General features: G+C 35.6%; 2 protein-coding genes across 5 annotated transcripts in view; both read right to left on the reverse strand.

The window, feature by feature from the left end:
* The window catches only part of LOC145694571 (transmembrane and coiled-coil domain-containing protein 6), a 45161-nt gene extending 44169 nt beyond the window's left edge, over window positions 1-992 (reverse strand). For both annotated transcript variants that reach the window (XM_081770910.1, XM_081770909.1), the window contains exon 1: window positions 671-992. In XM_081770910.1, the coding sequence (XP_081627036.1) occupies window positions 671-992 (322 nt within the window). The remainder of the gene's footprint in view (window positions 1-670) is intronic.
* Window positions 993-1016: 24 nt separating this feature from the next.
* On the reverse strand, window positions 1017-21422 carry LOC145694573 (uncharacterized). Of its 3 annotated transcripts, none has more exons than XM_081770911.1 (6): window positions 21003-21166; window positions 11877-12044; window positions 8482-8722; window positions 7050-7171; window positions 4030-4216; window positions 1017-1155 (listed from the first exon to the last, which is right to left on the reverse strand). In XM_081770911.1, the coding sequence occupies exons 2-6, from the start codon at window positions 11880-11882 to the stop codon at window positions 1076-1078; spliced, it is 636 nt and encodes a 211-aa protein (XP_081627037.1). In that variant the 5' UTR covers window positions 11883-12044; window positions 21003-21166; the 3' UTR covers window positions 1017-1075. The 3 variants fall into 3 exon arrangements, with proteins under 3 accessions (XP_081627037.1, XP_081627039.1, XP_081627038.1); XM_081770913.1 differs by having other exon boundaries at window positions 8482-8701; window positions 21003-21164; XM_081770912.1 differs by lacking the exon at window positions 11877-12044 and having other exon boundaries at window positions 8482-8701; window positions 21003-21422.
* Window positions 21423-23303: the final 1881 nt, after the last annotated feature.

Below are 23303 nucleotides of genomic sequence, written 5' to 3' on the forward strand. Positions count from 1 at the left end.
TTAAAATGGAATCCCAACGACCGTAATGCGTTCAACACTTTTTTCATGTTTCCTCACCGGGAATCAATCCCGAGACCAGCTCACCAAAGGCTCACGCGCTAGCCGTTAGAAGCCGGAGGGTTAAAAAGACGTATTTCGTCAATATAAGCTTGCGTGTTTCCAGTGCGCCATTAAGGAAATCTAACTGCAGGAATACAAAGGAATCTGTTTGCCAATTACTATTATTTTGTGAATTCAACTTTATCTACTCTTGCACCACAAAACTGCAAGATGCCATCTTAAGAAGTTGTTGTTGAGTTCGAGTTTAACGTCCCGTTCAGCAGTGAGGCTATATGAAACGTGACCTACTGATTAATGTGGAATCCGAACCACATGAGCTCCTGCCGGGAATCAAACCCGGGTCTCCCACGCCATATTCGCGTATGCTAACCGCTTAGCCACGAAGAAACTCGCCATCTTAAGAAGTGTATTGATATACTCGTGGGTGACCCAATATTGTTGATAAAGACAACTGCATAAATTTATCGAAACATTTCAGATACAAATTCTCCTAGAATCCAAGTCAAGTCCTCGATACTTACCACTTTCCAAATTTTAATAAAAATATATCAAGTATTGTCTTTGAGTAAATAAAAATAAATTACATTACATTCGAAACTAAATACTATACCTGATAAAGATCTAATCACAGCTGGTAGGGAACCATCAACGGATAAAAATGTCTTTATGTTTTCAGAATTATCATAGAAAGCTATCTTCAACTTTCGCAAAACCTGTTGATTGCATTTGGACTTATGCTTGACATTGTTTGCAAGTTTTTTCACTTCTGCCTCAGAAATAGTTGTCAAACTCTTCTGCACATTGGTAAAATCACTTCGTCTTTGTAATAGCCATAGCCCTCTTTGCTTCTCACGATTCTGCTTACACAAATGTTGGAGCTTCGAACGAACAGTTTCGGTCGGAGTTTCTTGGTCCTCCTCATTTATGTCCATGGTAAGAATTCTTCTGTCTTCCTCTTCACAATAAAGTTATAGGGAACTGGCCTTTTAGACTCTGAAGTACTTCAGCAGAGGAATTACTTTAATTTATACACTCGTCTGTACACTGCATCCGTGTGATAAACCATTAAAGCTTCCTCATCGGTACTAAGTACACCTGTAACTCATTAAGGAAAATCTGCATTCCAACTCAAGTGGAATTATTATACTAGTGGAGCAAGCACTCACTCTTTTTCCTTGGTATTACTAATGTTGTGTCCTTTTAGAATGGCGCGATCCAATCGACATTATAAATTAAATGGTGCAAGCTAATAAAAATGGTATTTCTCAAACCAAAGACTTATGATAATTTAAGCATACGCAAATTACTATGATCCCAATACCTAATTGCTGTCATGTAAATGTCGTTACAATAACTGATTACAATTGAGAATTAGCCAAAGTTGCAAGCCCAAGTTCAGAAATCCAGATCAACTTAATACAAGCATGTCACATGCCTGGGTTGGCAACAATAAAGTGGTGATCGCAGTGCTAGGCTTTCTGTGGTGATGTGTTAGGATAAATTCCGTACTACGTCAGAAGCAGTCGAATGGCCGTGTGCAGTGAACTGAGAAGACGCTGGTAGTCTAAAATAGGCGACCTACGATTTCTACAGAGGGCAAATTGTTGGCGCTCGGTCATGTGGTGCGACTGTAACGTACGTATCCTTACCTGACACACAGATTGTTTAGTTTCTAATCGATGAACCAACCGCTAGAATCTGTTCTTTGCAAAGAATAATTCTACATGTATGAAGAGAGACTACAAAATGAATAAAATATAGAAATCACCTGTAGAATGGTTTCTGATGAGTTGCCTACTGCAGAAGATAAAACCTTTAAGAAGTCAAACATTCGAAGACCAAAATCTCTGAAAGTAAAAGAGATGGGAGGGAGGGTAGATTGAAGCGAAGATTACCATTACGGATTTACGTAACTTTCAACACTGAAATTAATATCAATACTATAGCTTAAACATGCAAAGGTCACTTTTTGCATCCCCGCCTAAAAGTGTTTCTAAGGTTTACAAAACTATATTTCTTCTTTTTCTCTGTAACATTTCAGATGCATCAAAAGGTAGATTAAAAAATAGCACAATCGTTTAACTTTATACTTACATTAATTAAGTTTCAGAAATAACCTTAAAAATCTAAAATTACTTGAATCTTTAATTAGACTTCCAAACTGTGCTATGTATATGTGTCAGAAATATTATAGAACGGCTATGTCCGTCTGTTTGTCGCCAGGAATCAGAGTAGAAACAGTAAAAGATATCGAAAAATGGATTTTTGCAATCGACTTAGCGTCCCAAGAATAGATTCCATGTTACCGGAACCGTCGTTACCCTCTATTCGAACCGGAAGTAGCTGAAATTAACTATTTCAGGTTTCAACATGTATCGCCCTACACAAAAAAAAGTAATAACGACTAGCTACTTTTGCAGTAGATTCAGTGTTTCAAGAAAACATATCGTCACCACCCGCAATACTCGACCGAAACAGGGAGTAGTTTGAAACCGGAAGTGGTTTGAATATATTACTACTCTCGGTTTCAATACTGATTTATATAGAGCAAACACGGTCCAAAGATAGCGATAAGTGGTTCCCTGCAATCGATTCATCGTTCCACGAATAGGATCCATCTCTTTTGTTAACCCTCTATCCAAACTAGAAGTGGTACACTCAACCTTTCCGATTTGAACGATGATCCACACAGAGCAAAAACGATAAAGATACTGAGAAGCGGTTTTTTGCAATCGATTCAGCGTCCCGCGAATAGGATCCAGCTGTTCTGTTAACTTTCTATGTAAACAAGAAATGATAGAATGATTTAACATTGATCCTCATTAAACAGAAATAATAACAGATAACGACAAGCTGTTTTTCTTTAATCGATTTAGCATCTCAAGGGAACACATCATCACCACCCGCAATACTCTACCGGAAGTAGATGGAATTTACTAGTAAATCAACTTTCAATATTGATTTCCATAGAGCAAAAAAGGTAATTGATACGCAGAAACTGTTTTCGCAATTGACTCAGCGTCCAAAGAATAAGGTCGATCTTCTTAGTGAAACCTCTATTCGAACCAGAAGTAGTAGAAATCAACCATTTTCCCTTTCAACGTTGATCGTTACTGAACAAAAATGGTAACAAATAGCGACAAGCGGTTTTCAACAATCGAAATGAAATGGAATGAAATCTTCGAGTTTTACGTCCCACGTTATGCCGGTAAGGCTAAAAGGAGACGGTGATGATGAGAAATGAATGAAATGGTGGAATGAAGAAAGTGGGAGGAAACTGGAGAATCCTGAGGTAACCCACGCACACGGTGTTTATCCACCACAAAATTCACTTGGCAGAAGTTGGGATCGAACTCGGGACCCCATGCAGCAGAGGTGAACGCTCTACCACTGAGCCACCGCGGTCTTTTTCCAACAACCGACTCAGCGTCTCAAGGGAAATACCATCACAACTAGCAATACTCTGCCAAAACCGGACTATTACTTCCGGTTTCGGTACTTATTTCCATAGAGCAAAGAAGGTAACAGATTTCGAAAAGATATTTTTTTCACAGATTCAGCGTCTCAAAAATAAGTTTTGTTCAGATTTTTATCTATCTGTCGAAATCGAAAGTGGTGAAAATCTCCGATTATTTGGTTACAACATTATTCGCATAATGGGTGAAACAAAAGCAGAGAGTGACAAATAGTATTCTTATATGGATTCAGTACCACAATAACACGTTTCACGTCTAATTTTATTCCTTCATTGCAACAGGAAACGACTAACAGGCAGCTTTCCGGTATAGATTCAGTGTTCGAGAAATAGGTTCTATCTTTCATCTTATTTCTCTATCGCAACCTGTAGTTATAGTTGTAGTACTTCAAGTTTGAGTATTGAATTCACATATTTTGGAAGTCTGCCGTAGTTTCACATTGTGAAACGAGACTCACTTGTTTAAATCTAGACACACAAAATAAAAAGGATACGGATGTTATTTATATACACGAATCTTCTTGTAGAACTACCAAAAATTTTTCCTAATACATTGACAGCAGTCCCCACGTTAAGTTCTACGGCCGATGTCTTCTGAGCAGCAATTGCTTTTTCCAACAACACTTTAAATGGGGTATTATCGAGTGGATTTTCCTGCGTATCGTCTAATTCTCCACTTTCCTGAAACATCACACATTATGTAACATATCAAAGTATTTGAAAAACATCTAAAAAAAAAAAAAAAACAAATTATTTACTTATTGAACAAAATACCATAAAGCAGCGTTGCCACTTTATGCTGTAACATATCAATAAAAATAAGAGCAGTTAACAGAAAGAAATAAAGCAATCAGAGCAATAAAATGAAGTTAACGTGAATCTCATGAGACAGATGAGTAATTTAATGAATTTAATGAAAACAATAAAATGAAAAATTACAGTAATTTTTTTTTTTTTTTTATCACACTATTGCGAGCGGTGATTATATTCAATGAGAAAAAGCGGAAAGGCTATTACTCACCGCAAAAAAATATGTAACAGAATTTTCTTCTACATGCAACAGGTAGCGCTTTCGGAAGATGCTACTTCCTTCATCAGTCTGTGGTAGACTTCAAAAAGGATAAAAAACATGAAGGATGGTTAAAAGATGATTAAAAGGTTAGGATATGTAAAAAAAACAAATCTTCTGTCAAACATGAAATTCCCATGAGTTTTAATGTTTGACAGAAGATTTGTTTTTTTTTTTTTTTTACATATCCTAACCTTTAAAATCATCTTTTAACCATCCTTCATGTTTTTTTTATCCTTTTTGAAGTCTACCACAGGCTGATGAAGGAAGTCTGTTGCATGTAGAAGAAAATTCTGCCACTTATTTTTTGCGGTGAGTAATAGTCTTTCCGCTTTTTCTCATACAGTATTTTTTATTTATTTATTTATTTTTTTTCGAAGCTTCTGGTACGACTGAATTATTTGCAGATAAAGTTGGTCAGTATCTGTGGTTGTGGAGTTCTGATGAGAGGATCTTAAGATATTTATGGAAAGACAATGCAGTACAACAGCTACGAGTTATCCTAAAAGTAAAGACATAAGGCATGAAAAGTTGCGGTGAGGCTGGGAGCTCTTGAAGTGGAGGAAATGCACACACTCGGTAGGCTTGATATGTACGTCAATCTCAGAACATCCATTTTCAAGTCTGACGTCTATGTGAACGAAAATAAGTGTATGGTTGGAGAAGTACAGAATAGGTCAACTCATTTTTCTTTAACCAAGGCTAATATTTAAAATAAATAAATTAGGTGAAATAATATGCCTTGTCTGAACATTAAAAAAAAGTTTATTATTGATTTAGGGAAGAAACATTGCCACAATTAAGTACAAATACATAGAGATACGTAAAAAGAAAGTTGAATGATACTCAATAAATCCATGAGTCAGGAACATACACAAACGAAATACGTACGAAACAATGTATATTTTTAACAAAAAAGCCACCATAATTTAGACGCTATTTTTTTTTAAAAAAAAATAGTAACAATTATTTCAAAAAAACAGCAATAATTTCTTCAACCAACAGATAAGCTTTGAATTCTAAACCTAGAATAATGACACACACATTTAGTAGCCGGACATTACGGAAAAACATTTTTGTCTTTTTTTTATTTTTTATTTTATTTTATTTTATTTTTTTTTAATGTATGTATGCGTATAGGATAAATTCCCTCAAATTGTTATGTTGTAACCTAGAAACCCCACACATCACCTCACCCTACTCCAATTACAGTCATCCTTAGATAAACACTGGAAGCGCGTGAAAATTATGTAATTCATAAGAACAGAAACTTAAAGTAAACATGAAAATTGATAGACAATTTTAAAATACTATTTAATAAACTAATGCTTGTAATCAAGATCAGACAGTGCAGTTTTCGAACCTGAACATTATTATGTCATAAACTGATCCTACATATTTCAGGGATATAAGAAAAGATCTAGAACTGTTATCTATTTAATAACATTGAACCTATTTAAAAGCATGTTGTAGGAACTAAATAGCTTACTTTCTGAATTTCCGGTATTTTGCATTGGTGTACATATTCACACATATACAAGTGAGAAATGTATAATTTTCTTTATTTGTATATATTGTATGTGGTTCTCGGTAATACACAATGGTAAGGAAGAAACATGACAGAATTAAGCCCAGTGTTCATAGTACCAGCATATGTATAAAATATCTGAGTATCATTGCGTAGTAATAATTACTTGACAATAGTGCTATTTTTATCTTATACAACAGACATAATTGGGGGGGGAGGGAGCACTGTGGCTCAGTAATATAGCAATTATTTTAAGTGAGAGTTAGGTGGTTTGGTCCCAGGTCTAGGAGTATATGGTGGACAACATCGCGTGTCTATTTTTCTCGACGTTCTCCCATTTCCTCCCACACTTTCATTTCACCAAGTCTCTCACAAATCATTCGTATCCTTCATCCTAAAGGGCATAAGTGTCTGATGTTAAACTAGAGATTTCACTTAAACAGGCAATAATGTTCACTCAATGAAAATGGGTTCGAAAGACAAGTAGCAGGTCTTTCATTTTTATTATTATTGTTACATTTTTACTTCTTAACACACAGTGAAGAAGTGAATCAATGCGCAGGGAATATGAAAGATTCTGAGTTCGATCCTCGTGTTCATTATTGAACAAATTTGAAAAGGGGTGTTCAATACTACGCAACTAACCATTTTGGGATCTACTATAAATTCACTAAAAATTCAATAAGTAATGAATATGCTGTTCTCCATTAAGGATCAAAGTATAATACACATTTTATCACGTCATGAAATGACAATAATAACTACCACTGTGAGGATATTAGGATCACTATATCGATATTTTTCCACCATACCCTTAGATATTGTATAGTGCTCATAATATTTAATACTTTTGTTACGAAAAAAAAAAAAGTACGAGTAATAAGAATAAGAATCTTCGACTTATACAGCAATCATACCTCAATTTCCTCAGGCAGGTCGTCAGAACCAAATCTTCGCTCAAAGTATTTTAGATCGTCTAGCAAGTTTGATTTCTTGAATTCAAATATGGAACATTCTATGCTTCCTGTGCCATCATCAACTGAAGAAAGAAAGAAAGAAAAAACTTTACATACGACTATCAACAATAACAACTAACTAATAACAAAACTATGCCTTTTCGTGGCAAACACGAATACTTTCTGTCTGAATAGTCCTTGGTTTTATTCCCAGAGCAGGGTACTAGTCTTAGTTACACACAAGCCAGAGTAGTGCTTCAGATCAATTCAATCACCGAACCATTTTACAACCCAATATTTGGCCCAGTGAAAATGTTAATAAGTGATGAATACCCTCTTCTTCATTAAAAACAAAAAGTAATTTTACACTTAAATAAATAAAATAAAATAAAATAAAATAAAAAGTTCTCTCCAATATTACGTGAATAGCTTCAGAATAGACAAACCAATTATGCAACTTAATTATTAACAACGAGTTAATAATTTGTATATGAAAAATTACAATCTATTGTAGATCATTGGTTTTAACTTATAACATTTGGAGAGATAGGGTCACTTTTGTAGACTGGAAGAGCAGAAAATTAATACTGTACAGGATACTTCATTACTTAATTAATGCAACAAGAAGCAATAGAAATATAATACAGAGATTAGTAAAAAGTGTTTAAAACAGCAAAGAGGAGAGTTTACCTCTTACATATAAATAACTGTCACCATAATTTAATAAGATGAAGCTATGGGAATAGCCAGCTTACATTCAGGGTGGCTCGTGTTCATGACTACAGAGCTAGCCGGAATATCGAGAAGAATTAAACTCTGAAGATAGAGAACAGAATAGTGGCACAAGGTAAATTCTGTATTCATTTTAGTGTTATTTAATGACGGACGGAACCAAAATATACCAAGAAATTTGCAAGAACGAAGTACGTATCAACTCATCTTCACTAGTCAGCCACTTACAAATTATTTCCAGAAAGACGACAGAAAATGAAATGTAGTAAAAGGAAACAATTCAACGCTTTCAAGGTAAATTATTTCATTTTTTTCTAATTTAAAAGGAGTTACTATGCATTCCTTAACAAAATAATAATAATAATAATAATAATAATAATAATAATAATAATAATAATAATAATAAACATTTTAAATTAACTACAGTGCTTTGTTCCCGAATTATGTATCCCAGAATACACCAGCCTCTCAGAAATGGTAGCCTTTTCATCATTAACGAGGTTAATCAACAAATAAGTACCCAATGATTTCTGTCCTTCATCAATCTACAGGGTGCGATCTGTAATTGAATTTTCAGTTCTACTGTTCTATTTCTAATATATTACAACCTATGTTGGTGTACAGAAAGTGTACAAAATGGGAAAAGAAAAATCCCACTTACCTTCATAGACAATTGAGTTGAAGCGCACGTTCTTACACGTGATTACACCACTTATATCCACTGCCTGTACTAGCCTACCTTTGAAGTTTAGGCATAAACCTTTTTTAGGTTGATATTCAGAGTTCAAAGGCGAATTCTGTAGATCATATATCCATAACTTATAATAGTTTTCTCTGTCAACAGCTACTGAAGTGGTACGAAATGTAGTTTGAGGAGGAGACTGAAACAAATAAACAAACATCTGAAAAAAAGAGCAAAACTTTGAATTTATATATCTTGGCCAATAACAGATCGATGGATGATACATGCAAGTAAATGATTATTTATGAAAGCATTCGTGGAATAAAATTGTGGAACGAAATGACAGAACCCACAGAAGCCGTCACCGAGATGTTAATGACATACATCACACATTCATATGCTCGGGAATTGAACTACATTTTTGTATTCACTAACTAACTAACTCTATGGCCTATGGAACCCGGAGGTTCAATGTTGCATTCACAAAAGCTCTCCATTGATTTCTGTCCTTACCATTCAATTTTTATTCTACGATTTCAAATCGTTTATGGTTACTTTTCATAACTAGGGTTTCTGCGGATATTTCTTGTTGAATATTATATTTTTAATGCCACTTTTTTTTGAAAGTGAATAAAAAAAGTATTTCTTCTCATGCACAATCCTCTAGATCTGAACTGAAGTCTGAATATGGAATTTAAGTTATGTTGCACTATTTAAAATATATATATATCAGGTGGGAAACCTTTTGGAATGGATTAGAATTAATAGATATAGATTTTGTAGAAGGCTTGGACAAAATAGCGAAGAATCTCCAAAAGAAAACATATGGAACTATTAGACGAGTTATGAAGCTATAAATAACAGGTAAAAATGTTAACAAAAAATTTTAGACAGGAGAACTGAATAACGTAGAAAGAATATATCGCTAAAAGGAAGTATTATCTATAAACAAAAGACCCATTCGTAAAACAACGTAGACTTGTAGAAGCGCAAAATATACAAGTATCTTTAACCTGCCTAAACAATCATCTACATATGGACAGGGAATAGAGATCAACTGGAGAAATATGTTGAACTCATAGAAGACGAAGAAAAAGGTATAAGGTTAGAATTAGAAGTAGAAGAATATAAATCCATCAATTTTATGGATATGAAGATAGAGAAGCAAGGTGAGAAAGTAATTACCAGTTGGTATCAAAAAACGTGTTGGGTAGGTATTTATTGTCACTGGAGAAGTGATGTAGACAAAGCAACTTAGAAGAACTTCATTAGGAACATGGAAAGGAGGATAAAGAACATCAATAGTGAAGAACAGGAAAAGAAGAAAGATTTGGAAAACTTCTATAGACAACTTAAAAATAATGGATATAGGATAGAACAGATAAAAGGAAAGAAAAAAGAAAATATAAAAATGAAAGAAGAGGAAGAAAATAAGAAGTGGTATGGAATTCAGAGCATAGGAGAAAAGACGGAAGTGCTAAAGAAGTTATTAAGAGAAGGAGGTGTTAAGACATATAGAAAAGGAGGAGAAACGTTGTTGAGGTGTATGAGGAAGAAAAAGAAATGGAGGGGAAGCAATATAGAGGAGGAAGAAGGAGTTATCTATGAAGTGAAATGTAGTGAATGTGACATGAAATACATAGGGGAGACGGGAAAGAGGCTCATGGACAGATTGAAACAACATAAAGATGATGTTAGAATGAAAAGAGAAAATGATGCTATTTACAAACATGTGAAAGAAGCGGAACATAGGATAGATTGGGAAGGGGATAGAGGCTTAGAAAGAGAAAAAAGAAAGAAAGATTATTAGGAAGTGAAAGGAAGCGAGAAGAATAAAGAAAGAACAAGAGGAGAACTTAATGAACTGGACAAGTGGTATGAATATACATGAGCAATGGGAGAAATTATTAGAAGTGATAGAAAAGAAAAATGCATAAGACTATTAGTGCAATTTGAATATTTCCAAATTTCTGTTATTTTATTTTATATAAAGATCAACAGAATTGTAAAATTGCATTGACAATTAACATGTATTAACAATGTAAATATGATATTGTTACATATTACAAATTTAAATTTTATATATACAAAAACAACAATTAAAATTATATAAATGAATATGCTAACTAACGGCTGAAGAAGATATAAGATTTGCTGTCATCTGTCTTTTCTCAATGTCTGATGAAGAGGACGTTAGGTCCTTGAAACTGTAAGAAAAATCGTATAGTTATTAAATAATTCATTTTGTTCTGGTCAGAAAAATGTGTTTTAAAATGTTACTGTGATTATCCAGAATCATGGAGTTTAACAGTATTCATTAGCAAGTAAGGATCTCATTTATATTGAATTCTGATTCCTGAAAATTCTTTGCACTTCCAAGCTTTCGACTTTTCCTTGGAACCTTGTTCACGCAGGATAACAATAAAGAACTTATCAGACTACTTGATACGTAACAAGCAACAATGGATAAGGCGTATCTTCAATGTTCTTCCCCAGTGATTCCATTCCTTTATCTTTCCATGAAGTTTTTGTTTTATTTAATTTATTTGTTTATAGATCTCCTGGCGAAAACCGAAAACTTACAAATGCAATGAATTTTGTGCAATCAGAAATTAAATAAAGATGATTGTTAAAATTTTTAAGCGCCTTTGCATATTATTTATAAGAAACAGGTCTCACAAGCTTAGAAACTTCATAACGCTTACACGTTTATGAATTGAAGCAATATCTTAAATGTATATTTCTTTCGTAAGTAGCTAATTGATAGTAGTGTTCATTGCATTTATAAAAAATTCAAACATGCCTTTGTTTACGTATATACTCACTACCATTAAAGCACACGCATCCCTTGAGGAACCCTCATATTTCAGTCTGCAGCTACCGATCGGAAATTGAATTTGAAACGACCTGGTGCAAATCGGTTCTTACTCTTTAAGTTAATCTGTATCGTAAGAATTTCAGGTGGCTCTCCTAAAGTTTATCTACAATAAGTAGGCCGAGTCGTCTACCTTAGTGAAAGACTGAGATTGCGATTATAAGCTTTGCGTAATGAATATCGGCCGCTCCTCTTCATGCAAAATGAGTAAACCGTCATGTCGCCACACACACAAGTCTCTGACCGTAGCAGCTTAAGCTGATGCAAACGTTCTGTTTGTGCAACTCTATTTCAACTGCAAAACTTATTTTTAATGCTTATAGCGAATTTGATGTATGAAATATTTCATCGCGGAAGCTGAATAGGGAGCCAAGATTAGAAATTACTGATAGAACAGATTACTTCAGAAAGAAAACATATGTTCAGGGAATTTATTTTGCAGGAGATATATCTCTAACTAAAATAATAAGAAATAGTGTATATATAATATTAGCCTCACCTCCATTTAATACTCCAAAACAGAACTGTACACGTGCACTCTCCAGCAACATTTGCTTAATATACACCGAGGCCTCAAATTAAAGTGTAAAGTCGCAAATGAAACAAGGGTCCTCAAGGCATTAATAATTATATGGCAGCAACCGTACTTTCTTAACCTTATACCAGCCTGTTGGGAATGAAAATAGAGATTTCGTTAACACAATAATCTTTTTAAGAAAGTAGAAATGTGTCAATTAAGAAAAGGGTTGCCAAGATTTAGAAAATTTACAGACAAAATGTACCATACCAGATAAAAAGACTACTGCCTATCCATATTACAGATTAAAAATGAATAAATGTGATTCCTATATATACACATATATATTTAATGAATACACGTAATTTGAAAGAATTAATTAGATTGAAAAAATGAAATTAAATCTTTAAGTTAACGTCCCACGGTTATGCCGGTTAGGCTAAAGGAGATGGTGATAATGAGAAATGAGTGATATGGTGGAATGAAGAAAGTGAGAGGAAACAGGAGAACCCCGAGAAAACCCACGAGCACGGTGTTTGTCCACCACAAAGTCCAAACGGCGCGAGCTGGGATCGAACCAGGGACCCCAAGCACCGGAGGTGAACGCTCTACCACTGAGCCACCGCGCCCCCCTTTAATTAGATTGAGCTCGGTCTTGACCTCGAGAAGTGACAGTAACCTGGACAAACTCGAGGTCAAGGGTCAACAAGTTCTTTTTCGTCACAGAGTGAGGCACTTTGCTTACTCACATAGAGCTATTTGGCCGCGGTGGTTCAGGTGGTAGAACGTTCACCTCTGGCGCATGGGATCCTGGGCTCGTGCCAAGTGAGCTTTATGGTGGCCAAATACTGTGAGCGTGGGTTTTCACGGGGTTCTCCCGTATTCTTCCACTTCCTTCCTTCCACCATTTCATTCATTTCTCATCATCACCGTCTCCTTTCGCCTAACCGGCATAATCGTAGAACATAAAACTTGAAGATTTCGTTTCTTTTCTTTTCTTTTCTCATAGAGCTAATGCTAAAGTACCTGACACCAAGAATGAATCGGATTCATTCAATCCAGATTGTGCTACTATCAAACATGTTTTTGCCCTTTATGTCGCCTCCCGTCTACCGCCAACCGATTGCCTACACCTGGAAACCCGCCGAAATGAAATGAAAATTAAATAGTTCAGTTACGTTCCATGATTATTGCCCGTTAGGCTAAGGAAGAATTAGTGGAATGAAAATGTAGGCGGAAACGGGAGAAACCACCAGGAAACGATGTTGACCACCACAAACTTACTTGGAAGGGGATCGAACTAAGGACCCCACGCACCAGAGGTAAATGCTCTACCACTGAGTAAAAATCCTCCAAGTCCGAGTTTCTATCAACAAAACGAAGGCTAAATTTGATTCCGATATAACAGAAAGATTGAAGAGGCGAGACTACAAAAGAAACCCAGCGACAACTGAAAGACTTCTTCAATTAAAACATCTGCAGCGGGATGAAATCGAATTGATGGAAGCCGAAAAGAATGAAGCAGTTGTCAAATCTGAACAAACTGTGAATGTAATAAGAGAATGAAAAAGAAATTTGTAAAGCTACTCCAATTAGCTAATGACCTCGAGTTAACCGCGTTGCGGTTACTTATCAAGATCAAGATCGAGTTGAATCGAATCAACACCCTCAAATTACCTTTAATCACTTTAAAAAAATACAGGGCACAGTTACTCCAGAAATGAAATGAACTTTCTTTTTAGTTTAACGTCTCACCAATATACCCTTTAGGCTAAAGGAGACGAGTGATTGAGGACAGTGAAGAATTATAAAAATTTATTATTATTATTTTGTTCTCCCAGCGGGAATTGAACACGGGTCCACATGTACCAAAGGCACACGTGCAAACCACTAGACCAACAGAGATATTTACACAACTTCAATCCATATCATAAAGCTTATAAATTTTGCACAATAAACGGAAACCCAACAATGAGGTTAATTTGTTGAAATTATTCGATATTTTGAGGAAGAAAAGTAGATACCGTATTTATGAAAGGAAATTAATAAATGCAATGGTATATTAATGGGTAATTAAAAAAAAAAGTACAAATCAAAGTTATTAAGTAAATAGCTTCCATCTCAACGCCTCACTCCTGGACGGTTCTAGAACACTGGCCGGCCTATTATTTTCAAAGGTTTTTTCTCTCTCTCTCTCTCTCTCTCTCTAATGATGAATTATTTCCAATGCCGAAGTAATTAATTCAGTAGAATACCGGTAACAAGAAAATATCTTGGTCATATGACCACTCACCAACTTGAAAAAATGTTATTATACTATCAAGTTTTAGAAACTGATCATTTTTCCAATGTAATTTCTGCGTTGTAGTATTGGATACTTTTTTTTCACTATATTTTAAGTTTGTTCATTTTTAAAATTTTGGACTAACTTTTCCATTCACAAAATGATCGAAGTATGTGTATCGTGCTATGTATTGTTTGATTGCTCTTGTATTTTAAAGATTTTATTGCTTCCTTGAATCTCCTGTTTCCTGTTTCTATAGAAGGTTGATCCGTCTAAATATCGACTTTAAATCTTCATTCGTGCTTACAGAATCAAACCGAATTGACTAATTAAAAGTCTCTACAGTTCCGGTGTCGGTGGTGTGTGCATTGTGGCTCTCAAGGTAAACAGGTTTTGGGAAGGCTAGATACGCAGATTCAAAAGCAGTGCAGGAATAATGGACGTACATTGGAAACCACCAAGAACAATTAATCGTCATAAACATTACGATGTTCCAGAATTTCGTACACCCACCAATGGGAGTAGAAAGCGACAATGTACTGCGGTGACTCTACCTGTAGCTCGAAAGCTGCGCGGAATGGCCTTTGAATCGCAATCTACGTGGCAAATTAAAGCTCCGGATGATGTTAAAAATCGCGGACATGTCCTTACTACAGCCCATCGAAAGTAGAGAAAAATCCACTGCAGACGCCTCCACGAAATGCCATCTATCTGGGGAGAACAGGAAAATTTTTGCCCCACTCGATGAGGCATGGATTTATTATCAGATTGTGTCAAAATTCGATCCGTAACGTACACTCCACGAGACGCAAAAACTCATTCTAATTTCATCCATTAATGCAAAGCAAGTTTCTCGAAGGGATTTCTGGTTGTCGAGCACTCCTATGAAGGCAAGTTAACGATCCAGCAGCTGCGTAAAAACTGCAGGAAAAAAAAAAAATCAGCAACATATTGTAACACATATTTATACAGATCTGCCCCGTTTGACGGAAATACAATAAATCAAGTCCGTATGCATATGAATAAGGCCTTATTACGTACTGTACAACCCGTTCTATTCAGGGATTTCTGCAACAGATGGCACCAGACACTGGCATTCAGGTTATTCCCTTCCAGGAAATACCAATGAAGTCATTTGATGTCAGTCCCACGGATTTTTGCGGGTTTGGTCTATATTGAAAGAGCAATCGCATCCCGTCGTGTCACTTGTCCGTGGCCTCTGGCAAACCTGCCAGGAGGAGTGGCTCAAGATTCCCGTTCCTGTACTTCAACGGGGCCTCATATAATGAAAGTTACAGTGCAAAGCTATTGCCAAGATACATGGTATTCCCGTCGAGTGTAACCGATGGTGGTCCCGTGATTTTCCCGTGAAAGTAAGTCAGACATCAAAATCGGACACATATAGACAAATCAACCTTCTGTACTGTATTTGTGTGATGCTTGGGTTGTTTGGATTAAAAAAAAAAAAAGTTTTTTGTAGCACACAGTATAATGTGCCTTGTATGATCCTTGAAATTCATTTCTTCGCAATTGCGATATTGCCTTACACTATTGGATATTTTTGTGGTGCCAGTTTTATGTACATTTTCATGTATGGTCACAGTATGTTTTTGGATTAATTTGCCACTCTGAAATATATTCCTTCTTCGGTTTCACGATAATACAACCCGAATACGGTCACTCAATTGTATTTTATTCTTCGAAGGAAGGTTCCGTTAACTTCAACAGTCGTTCCTGGCCCACCAATGTGTATGTTCTCTTGTCTGTGAACACATGACTTTATAGATTTCACGGCAGAAACTGAAACAGTTCAGGCTTTTCGTTTGGCTATTCTGAGATTTCCGCAGACAAATTGCACTGATCGCTTGCTTACAAAAGATAGTAGTATGAATGAAAATTGTATGTCTTTTAGTTTTGAGTTATACAGCCAAGTTATGCATTGTATTACTGTATTATTGCAGCCTACTTGTGCCATTACCTTTTCGTTTTCTCTGTACATTAAACTCTATACCCTAGGTTGACGCTTTTATCCTTCACTGCTTTCACCATATTCTCGCAATTTTCACATTCATAAATTTCGTTCCTGTTTGGTATTCTTCCGATTTTTTTTTTAAAGATACGCTCGCCAAAGTTTATGAAGGTTAGGTCGTAGATACAATCCTGTCTTTCACTTACAGTCATTAATTGGTTTGAAGTTACGTATGCTTAGAATTTCTAGTAGATATTATACGTCATAGAGTGGTTAGTAATATTTTTAAGTTATTTGTCAATTTCGTGAGACACTTCTTTATATTGTAGGCCTAGTCCTTGAATATGTTATTAATGTTGTTGCTTTTTCATTTTAAGTGTTTTATTATATTTAATTTTTTTTTAACATTAGAACGAGTTCTTAACTTCACATGATTTATCAGGTAGTTGATCAATTTTCTTGAGAATAAATTGTTAGGAGGGATAGAGAAGCTGTATCTCCTATTATTTTAGGAAATAGATAAGTTCCAAAAATTCATTTTTGCAACTGTTATTTTGATCAGCAAATAGTAGTTTTTGAATAGATGACTTTCGTTGTAATTCACGTAACTTGTCCGGTGGGTAGTGAACTTGGAGACGGGCCAGTGTTCTAGAACCCTTCTTTTTACCCTCTCTGTGCTAATCCCCATCCTTCACTTTCTAGAGCTTTCACATTAGTGGATCACGAAATACGCTCGCGAAATTAGAACTCGTAAAAGTTTTTTTTTTTTTTTTTTTTTCAAAATAATCTTTACAATACATTACCAACCGCACGTCGAATGGTGGGACCGCTTTAAAAAGGTGTAATACAGTACGATTAGATAGGATAGGGAAAAGTAGAGTAGAAACAGGCCGGGTTGCTTAGAGTTAGGGAAGTCTAGACCCATTTTGTTAAAATTAATCTAAGTGTGATTCCTATTCTCGGTGTAAGGAAAGCCACTAGAGCAGGCACTATAAAATTCACTTCACTCCACTGTAGGCATTACTCTTATGCTCTCTATAAACAAATCTACAGCACGAAATCTAAATCACATATGTACAGCCCTTTAAGGTTGCTGTGCAAGTGGACAAGTTTAGGCGTACAACTTGACAATTGGACGATGTTATGCAACAACCAGTCAACCCACAAAATTTAAAAAAAATAGTTAACCCTGCTGCAGGGTTCGAACATATGTAAGGAACACACTAAAAAATTCTGGTAACTTGTTTGCGATCGGTCTGCCATCTATGAAGAGAAAATCCAACCCAAATACGGTAATATCTTATGGGGTCGAGAAACCTATAACCGATTTTCCCAAAACTGATTCGTTGTGGGTGGAATGGTTGTTGCATAACACCGCCCAATTGTAATTGGTCAATGTTTAGCGCGTTTAAGCCGTGTGGGCGAGTATCTAATATCATACCGAAGGTAAGTAAATGATTTATATTGTGGGATGTTGGCTAGTTTTTTCTTGGGCGAGTAAAAAATTGTTCCTTATTTGCATCCCTGGTTTAGCAGAAGGGGTCCACAAGTAGCCTACGTAAAAGATACAAAATTTACATGAGTAATGGGAATGGTAAGAGTGCACTTTGTGCAGAACATTCATAGGAACCGATACAATGCATAGCAACACGAGGAATTACGCTCTCTTAATTTCAACAAAATGGGTTCTAACTTCCCTAACCGTAAGCTAACCCGACCATACTTACCCTAGTTATTCCCACCTTGCATCATGTCAAGAATGTGACAAATCACTTGTTTTGCACAGCACTCTTGCCAGATGCAAGTACTTAGACCTAACATAACCTAACCTAAACTGAACATAAACTAGCATAATATAACGAAAACTAAAAGAAATAAGCGATTTTTTTTAACTATGCTGGACCCCTACACTAACATAAACTAACATACGAGAACAGAAACTACCGACATTGTAACATCTTTAGAAAAAAATGGGTTAAGTTCCGAAGTTGGTCGTCCGTTTCTTGCGAAATTTTGAAAGTTTACCGGGAAGAAATGGATAATTTGTTCCTTTGTGTGCTTGATAATATGTACGGAGAGCGGATTTTTTTTTTTTTTTTTTTTTTTTTTTTTTTTTTTTTTTTTTTTTTTTAATAAGCGGATATAATCATGACTCTTAGGCTAGCGAAGGGAACTACTTGGCGCAAAGTCAGCGCATGGTTGAATGTGGGAAAGTACCGAGCATTTGTATTCTGAACATGGCTGCAGGTGTACAGAAACACTTTAGTTGGTATCCTTACGCGGAGACAACTTACACTGTATTAATTTTAACAAAATGCGTTCGAACTTCCCTAACCCTACTTATCTCTAGCTTACTTTACTCTAACCTAACTTGACATAAAATGCGGAAATTAAAGACTTCTCCACATTTTTTCATACATTTTACAATTTCTGGATCCGTATAGTAAAACTGCACCACCTACTCTATTATACCCTTCTAAAGCGGTCCTAAAATCGACGATTTAAAATTTTCGTAGCTATTATTACTCCTTTTGACATTTATTCCGAAATTGGGCGTCCGCTTTCGCCACGTTTTTTCGCTGTTATCTCTTTTCCACACTTTCTGCAATTTGTTATTAGGTTCATTAATCCGTGCTCTTCACAAACTTTTAAAAGATTTTGCTCGTTATCAATGTATTGCTTCACAAGTGTTAAAACTGTTGGTTCATTGCCCTTGTATATTCGCCATGTTGATAACATAAATGCTCGTTTCTTTCCCACAATACAACTGTTCGGTTAACTTGCGCCAAGTAGTTCCCTCCGCTCGCCGTATAGTCCCATGTTTATAACCGCTTATATACAACAAACAAACAAATTTTTCTAGACTCTTAGCCTATATATTATCAAGCACACAAACGATCAAATTATCCATATCTTTCCTGTAAATTTTTAAAAAATTGCTGGAAATGGACGCCCAACTTTGGAACTTGACTCCTCCTTTTTGTCGAAAAACAAGCGGAGAACCAACTTCGGAATGGTAATAGTTAAGAACAGCTACTTCTCATCACCGTGCACGAGGATACATCTTACTGTTGCACTCACCCTAAGTACACGGGCAAGAACTCAGTCTATTACCTACTTTTTAACATCCTAGATAGTCGATGAATAATTCCTGAAAGTATGGCGTTTCTCGTCCTTCCCTAAATGGGAAGTACGGCTCCTTAACTATAACCTTCGGAATAAATGAAAAAAAAAAAAAAAAAAAAAAAAAAAAGCTGTATCTTTTCTGCTAAACATTATCCTTGTAAATTTTGAACAAATACAACTCGTGGCTCCATTGAACTTTATCTATGCTAAGTGGGTTATTCTCACGTAGGAAAACGCAAATCTTTTGATGGACAAGGAAATTAATAAATTATAGCTTTTTAACAATTAGTAAATTTCGAATAGCATACCTAAACTTGACCGCGCTATGGGTGAATATTTGTGGGAGTTCTCATGTAACACATGGGCTGAAAAGTCCCGGGCCTAACAAAGAAAACACCGTTTTTTTGGTTCAAAATTAGCTTTATTCATCAACGTAATCTCCATGAAGAGCAACGCAATCAGTCCAGCGCCGCTCTAACATTTCAATACCACTTTTGTAGAACGATTTATCTTTTGCCTCAAAATAGGCCTCAGTTGCAGCGATAACCTCTTCATTCGTGCGAAATTTCTTACCGGCGAGCATTTTTTTCAGGTCTGCGAACAGCCAGTAGTCGCTGGGAGCCAGATCTGGCGAATACGGTGGATGTGGGAGCAATTCGAAGTTCAATTCATGTAGTTTTGCCATTGTTTTGATTGACTTGTGACACGGTGCGTTGTCTTGATGATACAAAAGTTTTTTCTTTGCCATATGCGGTCGTTTCTTTGCAATTTCGGCCTTTAAACGCTCCAATAACGCTATATAATAGTCACTGTTAATGGTATGTCCTTTCTCAAGATAGTCGATGAATATTACACCACGCACATCCCAAAATACCGAGGCCATCACCTTGCCAGCCGATTGTTGTGCTTTCGGGCGCTTTGGACGAGGTTCACCAGTTGCTGTCCACTCAGATGCCGATCGTTTTGATTCCGGAGTGAAGTGATGGATCCATGTTTCATCCATGGTCACATATCGACGCAAAAAGTCCGGTTTGTTACGTTTAAACATGGCCAAACACTGCTCAGAAGCATCAACACGTTCTTGTTTTTGGTCAACAGTGAGCAAACGCGGCACCCACTTTGAACAGAGCGTTCTCATAGTCAAATGCTCATGCAATATAAAGCCAACACGTTCTTTTGATATCTTTACGATGTCAGCTAACTCACGCACCTTCACTTTTCGATCATTCAAAACAAGTTTGTGGATTTTTTTAATGTTTTCTGATGTTACTGCCTCATTTGGACGTCCACTGCGTTCTGCATCATCGGTGTCTCTACGACCACGTTTGAAGTCAGCAAACCAACGTTTTATTGTTGTTTCTGATGGAGCGGAGTCCCCATAACACTTTTCAAGCCATTGCTTCGCTTGAACGGTATTTTTTCCCATCAAGAAGCAGTGTAAAATTAAAACACGAAATTGTTTTTGATCCATTGTTTTGAAACTAACACAAGTAGGGTCACTCTTAGCACAATAACTCACAGACGAATGAATAGAATATCATGAAATTCTCACAGCTGTCTTGTGAAGGTTAGTATTCACTGAAAACAAGGTGACTGCAATACAACTAGCGCCATCTATGTGTTAGGCCCGGGACTTTTCAGCCCATGTGTTATACTACTACCAATTAATAAAAGTACATTTATCGTAAGACACTAGATTGGTCAGATGAACTTAATTCTAGAGATTTACCTGCAAATTAAACCAAGCTCTCATGCAATATTCTCACATGAATCAACCTCCATTGAGAAATAAAGCATTTTCTAAATTATATAGATTGCTAGATGATTGACATCAAATGAAACGTAAAATACAATCTTTCAGACAAAATTACTACAGAACCAAGGTATATAAAATAATACAGAACGTTCGAAATACGCTGCAAAATATTGTACTTTTCTTCTTCTTCTTCTTTCCTGAGACAATTCATAGAAAATACGAAAACTCTGGCTTTGTATAAAATAGAATGAGGTGTTGGTGAAAATATTTATACGTTAATCTCTGGTTTTTGTCGACTCCAAGTAGGTTTGTTTTTGAATTACAGCTTTTAAAAGAGAAGTGTTAAAAAGTTCGACAATTGAAGTATGTGAATCAACTCAAGTCCTGGCTGAATGTGCATGTGTACAGTGGACTAGCAGACACGCCATTGATGCCAATTCCTTCAGAGCCGTTTTCCCTTCACAAGCGTTAGAATTTCCCTCTTCCGGAAAAATTTCCCTTCATCCAAACCGTTCAAGTACTGTACTTAGTAAACGTATTTTTAATCGTTTTCGCTTCCACCCCTCACCCCAATCTTATAACCACATATAAGCAGATACCTGACAGCCTTCCTTTGAACTTATGCAGAATTTGAACTTGATTTGTTGTTTAGGTATCTAAGGCGTCCCGGGAAAGGATATGGAAAGGTGTAGGTCAGGTGCAATCTCTGGTGTGACAGAAAAAACCCTATAAATACCTCGGTCAGGACGGACAACCTAAATAAATCATAAACAATATAAAATAAATATTATGTAAATTTAATTTTTATTCTAGATATCATGATAGATTTTAATATTAATGTAACCTAAGGTACAAAGAAAATATTAAGTATATATTTGGTATGTACTTAGTTAAGAACAGATATACCATATTTACTGAAACGAATACGAACAGTTACAAAGAAAACTCTAACTGCTACTACTTTACTGAATGTTCGTAAGCACAATACAAACTAAATAAAAGTTTAGAGATGCGGAATTCTTAAGAATTTATAATTCTGTGCACACAGTCACTAGAAAATTTGTAAACTTACACACATACACTATTGACCCAGTGTTCGCCCATATATACATATTTACATTCACGACACGTCCCGAACACGAATCAAACCAAACTGTTATAATAGTTGGAATGATAATTTAATTGAGAAATATTTCATCTTATTGCATTGCATTTAATTCAACAATAGGGAGATTAATTTTGTTAAAAGATTTTAAATAAGCATTGTTGTAATGTTTCGAATTTAACTGAATATGTTGATCGATGTGTAATGTTGATAAATATTAACGAATGCAAAGCAAGATAACTTATGAGAATTTATGTGAAATATGTGCAACAGATTATGTTTGGAACAAATAGGATGTTCAATTTATACTGAATTTTAATGAGATTAATCAGATACGTAAATACATTCAATCTATAAATGACTGAAGAGAGGTTCAAATTTCCCTGCAATATTGAGAGATTACAAGAAATTTCCCTTTTTCCCTTTTCTCCAAAATTTACTCAAAATTTCCCTGCACAAAGAGAAATTTCCCTTCAATCGGCATCACTGAGACACGCTGTCGTTTTTGTTTCTATCTTAATTGTGTGAAGAATGGATGTGAATTGAAGTGAGTTGTGTGAATTGGAGAAATTTGAGCACATAATTGTATGAAGAATGGTTGTAAATTGAAGTGAATTGTTCTTGGAAGGCAGGTTTTCGTTATTAATGGTCAGTGTTATTACTGTATAATAGTGTAACTTTGTGCCCACGAGTTTTATACATAAGGAAAACCAGCGATTATCAACAATCGGAATTTAGTGGTTAAACGATATAAATGTGTAAGTGGATAAATTGTCCCCTTGTACTTATAAGACTTACATAAGCAAAACAAGGTTTTATCAAGGACCTGAGTGACCTACTTCGGAACTAAATAGTGATGTCCAAGAAACTTACAAATAGAGTATAGGATTCTAGAAAATTCCTTCACAGGAAAAGAACGCAAACTAGGAGGTAAAGTACATATATAGATTTACATAAAAGAATGTGAAAAACAGATAGTACCACTAGGTGTTGCAGCATGTGCATCGGGTGTAAATAACACTTTCTGATATAGCTAATAATATATCTTAGAAACTTAATAGTTTAGTAGTTAAATAGTGCATGCCTTTTTTCTAAATAACTGGAATTGGGAAAAGAATTACCACATTTTAAGTGTAAATTTAAAATAAATATGGATAAAAGTATTGCTT

The sequence above is a fragment of the Thermobia domestica genome, chromosome 9 (genome assembly GCF_964235325.1).
Source record: "Thermobia domestica chromosome 9, izTheDome1.hap1.1, whole genome shotgun sequence".
NCBI lineage: Eukaryota > Metazoa > Arthropoda > Insecta > Zygentoma > Lepismatidae > Thermobia > Thermobia domestica.

Bases quoted from the DNA above. Each gene is read 5' to 3' on its own strand.
- LOC145694573 (XM_081770911.1), bottom strand. The intron at 7,172-8,481 runs GTAAGTGGGATT...TTCTTTCTTCAG, and splicing joins CAACTCAATTGTCTATGAAG to TTGATGATGGCACAGGAAGC. The intron at 4,217-7,049 runs GTATGATTGCTG...GTGATGTTTCAG, and splicing joins ACCTGCCTGAGGAAATTGAG to GAAAGTGGAGAATTAGACGA.